The sequence below is a fragment of the Battus philenor genome, unplaced genomic scaffold (genome assembly GCF_028537555.1).
Source record: "Battus philenor isolate CCGP_79_NKW_IND1 unplaced genomic scaffold, ilBatPhil1.0.hap1 SCAF_30, whole genome shotgun sequence".
Taxonomy (NCBI): domain Eukaryota; kingdom Metazoa; phylum Arthropoda; class Insecta; order Lepidoptera; family Papilionidae; genus Battus; species Battus philenor.
The window spans coordinates 3,094,814-3,106,818 of NW_027181694.1; the positions used below are offsets into that span (position 1 = coordinate 3,094,814).

At 34.1% G+C, this 12,005-nt stretch overlaps 1 protein-coding gene across 1 annotated transcript in view; it reads right to left on the bottom strand.

Annotated features, from left to right (window-relative positions):
* Nucleotides 1-12,005, bottom strand: part of LOC137927341 (leishmanolysin-like peptidase) — a 132,554-nt gene that overhangs the window by 50,950 nt on the left and 69,599 nt on the right. Inside the window, exons 2-4 of the mRNA XM_068771135.1 lie at nt 5,545-5,645; nt 4,757-4,787; nt 4,087-4,169 (exon numbers count right to left, since the gene is read on the bottom strand). Coding sequence (XP_068627236.1) covers nt 4,087-4,169; nt 4,757-4,787; nt 5,545-5,645 — 215 coding nt within the window. The remainder of the gene's footprint in view (nt 1-4,086; nt 4,170-4,756; nt 4,788-5,544; nt 5,646-12,005) is intronic.

Genomic DNA, 12,005 nt, shown 5'->3' on the forward strand with positions numbered 1-12,005 from the left:
TTCCAGAGATCAACAGCGTCCTCTGCGTACCATAATACCACATTTCGATCGCGAAACCACCTGTTAAGCGTAGCGATTAGGATATATCCTCTCATAGATATCTTTCGGGTAAGCCTATACCTTGCGGTCGGTATTTATGGGCTGAAACGAGATCCGTGTTTTTTCATGTAATTTTTTCCTTAATATTCGATTTTAACTTCCTTTAATGAGTAAACCTGAATCATTTGTACATAACGCTTTACGCCGGATCTTAAAGGATTTCATACGAGATTATATACCAGGGGTGGTCAAACTACGGCTCGCGAGCCACATGCCTCTCTTCGAATTATTTTTTTGGCTCCGATTGATTGTCGAATTATTTCAATATTTAATTTTATATAACCTATATTAGTTTTAGGGAAATCTAAACAAGTTATTAGTGTGAATAATAATTATTAATAATAAGTTATTAGTGTGAATAATAATTATTAATAATAATTATTATTCACACTAATAACTTGTTCCACCATAAAATTAGCGAAATCCAAACACCGATCATAACTAACCGGCATCTTGGTATTATCAGGAGTGCTGTCATATACGTGTACCATTATGTCTAACTTCGATAAACATATTTTGTACTTTTGTTTTTTGCATAATTTAAATAAATATGATTTTTGTAAAAAAAAAACATTCTTTTGCGTTTTTTGAATGTGTATTCGATTGCGGTTCTCAAAAAATTTCAAATTTCGAAAAATGGCTCAAAGATTGGCCACCCCTGGTTCGTTCGTTCTTACAAGCGCATTTTACTATAACGCAATTAATATAATGTATTATAGGACAGATAAGTACATTTTTAAGTTGTCCTGACGGACTATGTACTATCAAAAGTTGTGATGAACTTGAAGGCATACCAAAGACAAGACAATCCTAATACGCGATGTTTCTGTTAGGAACGACATTAAAATATTTTATAGCTAGGATATAGGTATATTTTTAAATGTATTGTTTCATTTATTTACATAAAAAAAGGACCAATATTTAGCCACTTCCGCACATGCAGTGGTAGTCGTGCAACAAAGTGCACCGCCCGCCAGCCCGCTGACAAATGCGCATGCGGCAAACAATGCGAACTACACAACTGCCACCATCAAATCACTCAACACGTGTTTCACCCCTCCACGGGGCATCTTCAGAAGTTATGTTACACCGATTAGTGCCAAACACTCTGTATTTGTTGTCCGTGGCTGAATATTGGTCCTCTTTTTATTTAGGATGGACTTCCGCAAGGTAATTCTATTCAATCATGTATTTACTTCGACACTTATTCTATTCTTTCTTTCCATTCGTTTGTAAAGCTGACTCGTACCTTTTTGAAAATATGAAAAAAATAATGGATTTACACTATTCTAGTTTTAATTTAGAAAATGTATTTGACGACTTATTTTATATTGCTATAGATTTACTTATAGTAATAAAAATGTAAATATAAAATATAAAAATATGAAAAAATGTAAAATGATAATAATGATGTATGTTAAATAAATCGATAATTATAAGCACATAATGTATTTTTTACCTGAGTTACATTGTATTAATTGAATATTGATGGTTGAACGGTAAGCAGTGGTAGAGGAATAAGACAATATCGATGAAGCTGCAAAAAATCCTGAGCCAGTTAACATTACGTCCATTACATCAAATGGCGTTCCGTTCACAACTATTATGCGGTCTACTTCACGCAAGTTCTGTATATCCACACCTAAGGTTCTCTATACATAGATATTCATTTAAATATATCATTCCTCCATTTTGTTTTCTAAGAAGGCTTCGGTTTATACTAATTTCCCTTAACGCTCTGAACCTATTGAAGCTGTAAAACCAGCGAATAGCGTTTTCTAACGATAAATCTAAAAGTTATCACCATTTAAATAACTTTAAAGTGATAATTCGTTAGTTTGTTTTAATAACAACAGATGGCGGTGTACGGTTAAAGCAAAACAAATATTTTTTAGAAGTACCCTCTTAAATTTACTAGCTTCTTAAGCGTAATTATGGGCGTATCATTATTAATGGTTTATTATATTTTACTAGTTTATTTTATAACCAACAGATGGCGTTGTACGGTTAAAAGAAAACAACATTTTTAGGAAAACTTTCATTAATACATGGGCAACGAATGTATAATTGTGAGCGTATCCTTACGCTTTCTGTTCATATTTGATTAGTTTATTTTGATAACAACAGATGGCGTTGAATGATTTAAACAAAATTAACAATTTTTAGAAATACTTGAATATATAAGTAGCAAATATATAAATGTGCGTGTATTATTACTATTGGTTTCGATGTATTTATGCTCTAAAACGAAGTTTTGTGCGATTTTTGTTTTAGTTTATTTATTGTTTCGCCGCTAACGTTTGCGTAACACAGCTGTTAGTAATTCCAGCGTAAATTGGAGTCGATATAAACATTATGCATCTGAAATAATAGCAATTATTCTAATGAGACATTGATCTCCTTTTATATAGGGTATAACCAAATTAGATGAAGTAATACAAACAAGGTCCAACCAAGAAGTTTTAAAGCTTTTACACCTATTTTCAATCACCTTGTATAAAGTGATCACACTATAATATGTTACATTAGTTTATTTTTTCTAATGGTACGCCAAGGGGTAAATAACTTCTAGTAGTACAATGTCTGCACAGACAGAGGTTATAATTAATTTTCAAATGTAGTAATCATAAAGAGTTTCGCTGTGGGATCGGGGAGATAGGGAGAAGAACCAAGGTCACCGACAAAGATACAAAAAATATGAAAAGAATAAATTCGTTCTCTGCTTCGCAAGGTGTTATAGTTGTGGAGAAAAAGAAACAAACTCCACAAGAGCACATGTTTTTATAAAGTTTAACACTGATTTATACATATATACTTTATCAGATATATCCCAAATAAATGTAAATATAATAATGGCAAAATCATCATTATTTTTAAATAGTCGCTTATTGAGATAAATAATGTTTTTTACGCTCGAAGTATTGTTTGTCTGAAGTGAACCATGTAGTAGTTCCCTGAAAGACAAATACACGTACAAACCACACGACTGAAGTAAACAAATACTAGGACCTAGATTACGAAGTAACTATAAATATATTAATTGTAAATATATATGTGGTGAAGATAGTAGCGAAAGGTATAACATTGAAATCTCTTTACGGAAGAACTTAGGCCTGTCATGAGCGAATATAAGCTCATTTCTGGAACTAGGTTCCAAAAGAACATTGGTAGGATTATTTAAAATTTTATTTGGTAGCGAGAGGATTCTAATTGGTGATGGTGAAGCCAATCAATGTATTGCAAGGCTTACGCAATGTACTCGGAACCTTCACAGTAAATCCACGGAATGTTGAAAAGTTACGTCCCAATACTTTACCCCAAATGGATGAAACAGTTTAGGCCTAGGTGCCAAGGAGAGTCCTAAAGTTTAGTTACTGTACCGTTCCCTCGCGAAAGACGATGAGAAGGTCACATTTTCCTGCTATTTTATAAAAGTAGAAGATGTAAAAAACGAAACAAAACAAAAGACAAATAAAAAAAATGCAGACGAAAACAACTGTATTAAGTAAAATAAGGAAAGATTTTAACTATACATAAACTAGTATTGCATAATAATAGTTTTTAAACTATTTCAAATTGAATAAAGAACATTATAAAAACCAAAAAATAAAAATGTAAATGTAAATTTGTAGAGCGCCACTGGAAGTAAAAATAATATGAGGAACGAAAAAGGAAAAATAGGTATATAAAAGAAATATTGTAAAATATTTCACTGTTCCAAAAATAGGACAGGGAAATGAGTATGTAAACAAAAAAAAGCTCAATGTAGAACGTCCAACCACGAGGTGGACAGACTAGACAGACAGAAACAGAGCAGGTTGTCGGAAGACATGATGATGTCGGAGAAGGACTTATGTCTAGCAGTGAACGGCTTGCAACTGAAATGGTGATGAAAAAGAGTAATGCAAGTTAATCATCTTTTATGCTTGGCCACTCGACACTCATTGACCGAAAGAAAATGCTCTGATATAATTATGAACATCTTACCTGTTCAGTCTAATAGGGCCTCCGGTCTTCCGCACTTTGAGGGCCTGCTCCCAGAACTTCACAGCCTCTGGTAGGATTGTGTTCTGTGACAAAAACAAGATATATACATATCTATATATGTGGTTACGGATACGGTTAGCACTGTGAAATCTAATATATAGATAAAATTATACAAAATAAGGTTCTACTAATTACACAGTATAAAGTAATCACTCTGAAATATGTTACAACTCCTTCTGGTAGGACAAAATCTGCAGACACAGATAGTAAACAATAATTGATTTTAATATGAAGTAATACGAAAACTGTGTACAAATATTAACAACAAATGAACTACGCATCTATCTTTTTAAAGCTTATACATCCATAACCAATCACCCTGTATACGACTGCAATGGAACGAAGATATCCAAAGGAGACCTTATGAGTACATCATCTATACGACTCTTAATTTCGACTCGATAAGTGGGTTAAATAGAAACTGTGGTGGAAGATTATTGTGAAGGGAAACATCATAAGCTGCGGTCTCTCAGATGAAGATGTATAAGACGGAGTAAAATGGAGAAAAAGATGGAGAAAAGTAGACTTAAGTATCAAACGGGAGAAATCCTGTATAGAAGATGAAAAAGAAGAACCTTAAAGTTATGATCAATACAAAAATATTACTCACATTTATCATGTCGAATTTCTCCGGCTCTAACCTGAAATTAAAAGATTTCATTTGGTAAATAAAATTAGCTACTTCTTACAATTATTCTTAGGTCTTTATTATATATTTATTTTAATAGATTGGTTCTGTTTTGTTGTCACAATTTGCAGTAACTTGAAGCTTGCACTCTTATTTATAATGAATTGATCTAACAATAATAAACAGACAATTGAAATAAGATAATAGTGGACAATACAAATCCGTGGAAGTATAACACGGCTATCTATTCCAGTGGAATTAGATCAGAGAATCGTATAGCGTAGAAGGCAACCAAGATTCGCTGGACGCAACTGCCTCTTCTCCTATCATCGACCTAATCATCTTCCTCATTGCTAAGGGACATGACTCCGCCTCGGAAGTATTTTCTCGCGAAATTATTAAGTGATGGATTCTCGCTTCGTTCTACTCTCAAATGTTTACAGCCATTTAGCTCTTCTTAGCTCCTGTACTACTTTAAATATTGACGAAATTTCCGTGTTACTTTACCACCCGATAATCGGCGTTACCTGTTTAACGGCTAGGTTTAGTTTCTTTCTCGCAAACCTTTATCATTTTGCATGGTACTAATACGGTGGTAGATATTGTCCAATTATCCGCCTTTAACAATATCCCAAGAAGAGCGGGAGTGATGTTATTGTCTACAGTGGTTCCGGACAACATACGGAAGGGAAAGACTTAATGTTTGTGTGTTCTAATATAGTAATTAATGAATTTAGATTGATAAGTAATATGCTTAAGAACTTGCTTACCTATATACGGAGTGGTCATAGAACACGCTTATCCTTAGCGGCTGGTTTATGCTCCTCTTCTTGACCAGGTGCGCTGGCTCGATGTGAACACCTCGGACTACCTACAAAGAACAGAAGAGAAGTTTACTTTTGATATTTATACTTTAGGTATATGCTAACTTTTGAAATTTATAATACAAGTGTCAGTGAATGCTGCATTCTTACCTACCAAGGATTCTAGTCTTTTATCTTTAACTTCGAACATAGTTTTACAAAGAACATGCATAGGCGCATGTGTAGAGAGATATAACAGATAATTTTACTGACAACCTTTCATTACAATTACAATAAACGTGTAAGAAACTTCAATATAACAATATCCCCGTAGCTCCAGATCGAACACTTATAAAGTACAAATATGGGAACCCTAGCGATGTAGTTTGCCATCTCCTAGTCCAAACTTATTCCGATTTTCGAGAACATGGAGACTTGCGGTACTAAAACAAAAACATTTTTATTGGGAGATAAAGAAACCTAAAAACCATAAAACTAACTCGAACAATTCATAGTGAATTTGTATGCAGTAAAAATTGAATAGATAGGTACATCAGTGAAATAGCTCTATACTCAGATGAAGGATTTAGGCATATCAAGAGCAAACATCAGCTGATGTCTGCGAGCTTCCAAAGCAGTATTGATTGGTAGAATCATTACAAATTTGGTTAAGTACAGAAACGCAAATGATTTGCATGGATGCCTCCGTAAATCTGTCACGTAGGTTACAACGACCACCGCACTGGCCTCTCACCGTACAATGCGATAGACCCGGCAACAGCGCGGTGAATTTATAGAATAAGTCACGTCCCACGTATATAGCTGCACAAGAAGTTTTTTTTTTTAATTTGACATAAGGTGGCATTCGGTATGCTGAAACTTCAGACGATGTCGATAGATGGCGCTGGCAGACGATTACCGCGCGATGAAGTTTAATTCGGACGATCGTACAAGAGCGTTTCACTTCACTCTTTTGACTCGGAAATGAATAAGAAGAAGAATGAATATACTCCCGATATTTTCAATATATATCTCATAATATTAATTGAATGTGTACATATGTAAAAAAGAACATTAAAAGTATCTAAATCGTTTTATGATTTATATTGCACATCTGTTGAATTTGAATTAAAAAAAATTTAATGAGCACGACCTTTAGCTTTGAGCACGTTTCCAATAAGTCACGCAGGTAGACAGAAAAAAGAACACGATAAAAACTTAATTGATTTTTTCGCGTCTGTACACGCATTAATTGGATAAAAAATTACTTTAGATGTTACTTATTACTTCCTATTAATAATTAATAATATGTTTACCACAATTTTAAGTTTTTTATCGGGACATTGAAAACATCATCTGCTGTATTGTATTGTTTCAGAAGATGTTAATGCTGTTAGCCCTAAGGCTTTTACAGCTTCATCGGTACTGAGTTCACGGTGCGGAAGGGTTCGTGAACTAGAACATCATCTGCTGAGAAATATACCATACACTGTTTATCAAGGACACATGAAATTTTTAAGGTCGTCATAGATTCAGGCCACTTCCTACTGGTATTAGGGTATAATTATATACAGCTGTAAGTTTTCCATGTAAATAAATAAATCATTATCATCATTTCAACCATAAGACGTTTACTGCTGGATATAGAACTCTATGAAACATTTCCAATGAGAATAGTTGAAAGCGGCCTGCATTCAGCAATTTCCAAACACCCTAAAAATTTAGTCTATATTTCCCTCCGTGGGGCACACACCCCCACACTAGTACAATTTAATTGTAAGGGTAGCAATTTGAAAGTTGACTCGACACGAGTGTAACCCTTTCGATTTAATATAAAAATTTTGTATACATAGGGGGGTAAAAGAATTTTAGGAAGGCTATGGTGGGGCATGACACAAAAAAGGTAGGAAAAGCTCAGCTAAGGATGGCTATAATGTGGGCATCCTACACTGCCATTTCAATTTGCCAATCTGCTGCGCTAAGGGTCTCCTCTTTTCTAATTTGATCCCGTGGATATATTCCAAACAATACTCTCACTATCGCTACTAGAGCTACCGTGGGCTTGTTAATGAGGCTAGGAATGAGAAACCACGTTCCTTTATTGTATGCGATACAGAAATAATATTAATTTAAAAAACTATTACTAATGTCTGTATCAACAGTCATGGTTGTCAACATTTTTACAATTAAAACTCAGACAAAATATCTTAAAGGTGAAAAAAAAATCCACAAATCTAACCGCGGAGCCTGTTCGGTGTAAATGCATTCTTATCGATTTGATATAAAAGTCAATCATTCGAATAATTGAATTTCAAATAACGACTTGTAAAATGTCGCCATGTACTATTTTATTTGAAGCTACTATTCTTATTTTGATAGTGCAGAGACGTGAGTATTTCGTATTATATGTCATCATTTTACCTATTGGACGTCCATTGTTGGACATAGATTCCCTTCATAGATTTCCAATAGGACCAGTTGGAATGAGCCTAGTGCTTTTAGATGATCTGGACAAGGTCGTCAGGTCTTGTAGCAGACGTCCTGAAAGTAGAAATTTTCTGCACGTCGATTATTGAGAGCTATGCATAAAATGTGTGGACGTTCTACTTTGTGTTTGCCACTTTGGTCTCCACTGCAGAACTTTAACCACCTGCCAACATTTCTGCACCCTATATAGCCTTCCTAACGCTACTACTGCTGCTGCTACTACTGCTGCTGGACAGTGTCAGTTGCCGTCATTGGTCTACGAATATGCTCATTCTTAATCTCATAAAGAAATATCAATAAAAAAGTACAAAAATAATCGAAAGTGTAAATAAAAGTGATAAAATAGCTGTAATATTAGAAACATAAACTAAGTGCAACATAGGTAGTAAGAAATTAACAATGATGAAAATAATAAAGGTGAAATTGAAGAACTTTGGAGGGAAGCTAAAGGAAGTGAGGCGGTGTATGGAAAGAAAGTATGGAAAGGTATAAAAGGTATTGTAAAAGAAATTAGAGGAAAGAATGAAGGCATTGAGAAGCACGAAAGATGATTGTGAAAATGAACTAAATTTATGTAAAATTATAATGTAAATCCCTGTCTACCTATAATTGAGTCATAAAAACGAGGCCATAAAAAAAGAAACATCGAGCATACCTTACTCCATGGCCATACCAACTACTTTCGTTGGTATGCGGATCTAGCTTTACCATAATATACTGTCTAAATCTGGGCAAAATTCTTAAATTCGATAAGACCAATAGAAACCCTATATCAGCTTCTACTAAATGATCAGTACATCGGAATAAACAATCAACTGGTGTTGACTTATCTCTACTTTCTTACTAACAATTAAGACGAATTGTTCGATTTCCTGATAGTGTGATTAGTAAAGTAGTAATTAAAAAAAAGGTAAACAAATAAGGATAAGTAGTCATGATATATATTTCTTTTAATCGATTTAATTTCCATTTTTAACAGAACCTCTCGTCTGCTCTGCAACACATGCAGAAAACAATGAAACAGATTCGGATATAAACTCAAACACCAACGAAATGTATGGTGATAGCGATTGGTTGGATACGGGAAAAGATTCTCTGTCCGTTTCAGACGGTAAGTTTCTGTCTACTCGTTTTTAGTAAGAGGCTTGAAGAAAAGTACAAATCAGTATTACTTAGGAACACGTTAATAACTGTTTTATATATATATAGTTTTATTACACAATCCGTAACGGCGTGTTGACGGTATAATGTTATGTACAAGTACTTTATTTCGTGAACTTATATTAAAACACTCATCTCATCTGAGACTCAATTTATTACTATAATTTCAATCGTAAGATTTCCATTGCTAGACAGAAGCCTTCTTCAAAGATTATCCTTTGGACCAGTTGGAAAAGATCTGCATCCAGCGTCTTCCGATGACCTTGAAAAGGACTTCTTTCTGCCTTGTGGGTGGATAACAATGTTCTTGCTAATTCGTCGTCTTCACTTCAGAAACCTAATGATCCAGCAGCAAGCTGTTCCGCGCATTGTAGCTACTACCATTTCAACTTCTACCAAACTACTAATCTTCTGGGCCATGTCGGCTACTTTTGTGCCTTCGATCTCTTCAATCATTATCTCTTTATCTCGTAGATAAATAAAGAAGCTAGAAAGATAAATAAATAAAGAAGCTTACTCTATTGATTCGATTTAAACCTAGATAACATACTCTGTATTACTAAACGATTAGTCTTATATAAACATTAACTTTACAGATGAAATATTAGTAAACAATCATCTCGATGATGGAAGTAGTGAAACTAATAAAGCGTACTATGAAAACGACAATAAGAATGATCGACTTTACAATACTGAAGTAACACCGCAAAAGAAAGATCGCAAAAATAATTCCTTGCAGTACAATTTAAATGACGCGAGCGTCAATACACAAAATGTAGTTAGACTTTCAGAAGTCGACAATTTAGATAACAAAGAGGATCTAAAGAAAATGTTTGTAAAAAGTGAAATTAACAGGCATTCAACCGACATTGAAGACTCACGTCGGATACTTATAAACATGATGACAAACCAATTAGTAATTGTAGAAAAATTAATTAACTTCTTGAACAAAGGTAAGAAAATTGAAAGACAAGGTAAATCAGAATTCGACGAACTTCTCGATTCCATACGAAACAAAACAACGACAATAAGAACGACTACAGAAGCAGAAGAGAAATCAACAGAGAAAACATCTACAATTATGACGATTATTGACGAAACGAAGGTCAGGAAGGTTTTAAGCCAGGATCCGCTAGTGAAGAGAATACTGAAGATGGCAAAGATGAAGAGGGAATTATATTTCAAGCAGTTACAACATAATGCATACAATCAACGCATGTCTTAATCAACCTTACTCAATGAGTTTAAATTGTTAATTTCCAAACATATGTTAGGGCAATGGTAAAGTTGCAATAACAAGTAAGCAGTATCGTAATGAATATAATCTATGTAGATTACGTAAAATCACCATCTTCATATTTTATATGACCAGTTTAATATAATAACTGTTAATGTAATAACGACGAGAGCATTTTGTGTTATTACCTCTCGAGTACTTGAAGAATATCATTTGGAGTACAGAAAATTATTATTATATTGTAATTTTGATACAATTGAAAGTTCAGATCCATCCTGTGATTATTAATAGGCTTTAAATTGGGAATGAGAACTTAGCAAGTTGAAGCTGCAAAATTGCGCCCACAGCAGATCTTTGCTGGGACTTTAAGGTTGGTGGAGACGTCCAAACACAAGATCGACTAATGTCCTTGTCACAAAGTGGATACATAGTACCTAGGGCATGGTCACAATTTCTGTCATGCTGCAAAATAGATTTGAATGTTATTTTTATTCATATTTTGTGACAAGCACACAAAAGCATGCAGTAAATTTGAGGAGTGATATTGTGACCTGCGTTTCTAATTCTACATCATTTTTACCATAGGACGTCAGCAATTGACGTAATCTTCCATAGATTTTTATAGAACCAGTTGAAAGTGGCATGCATCCAGTGTCTTTTGGAGACCTCAACAAGGTATCTGTGTACCTTGTCAGTGAATATCCTAAGCTGCTCTTGCTGGCTCATCTACTCCTAAAGCTTATGGCCTGCCCAAAGCCAGTTCAATTTGCTAATATACTGTACTATGTCAACCAATCTTCTCTCGCTAATTCCATCTCGAAGAGGAAAAACTTTCCATGTTCTTGTTGAGAGACTGTGAATTTGTCAAAGAGGCCAGAAATGAGATACCATATTTTTGTACCATAGTTCATCACTGGTAACACATATTGGTTTGTAGGCTTTCGTCACTAGGTGCTGAGGGATAGTAGATGAGAATGTGTTTCGTAGTTAACCTAACGCTATCCAGACGAGTTGGATTCGATGATTGATTGTTTTTACATCTACCTTATGTAGACATTTATTTATTATTCTTTGTATTTTAAATCAATGCATAGCTTTTAAACTTCTCTTGTTATTCTCTAGCATTTTAGATCAGTATAGTACAGATATAACGTGAACTTTATGGATCGTTACTTTTTCTCTCATCAATTTCGCAAGGATTATGCCATATTTAAATACTATGTTACAAAACAAACAAAGAAATATCAAATCGTACAGCTTTTAATAGAATTGGACCCAGATCTTCGGTTGCACCATAGCGTGCCTTGCGTTTCGCTCCTGACCTTTCAATGCGTCAGTTAGACGATAGTGATGTGATATAATTTGCAAATATCATTCTATCGATAAATAATATTCTAAAGTTTTACATACATTACCAATAGTATACGATAGATTAAAAATTGTTAATTCTGAATTAAATTACAAAATTTTATTGTATATATAAAGCATTAAACTATGTAAGAAAAGGAGTGATTTGGCGGTGACGGTTGTGTGATTCGCATTG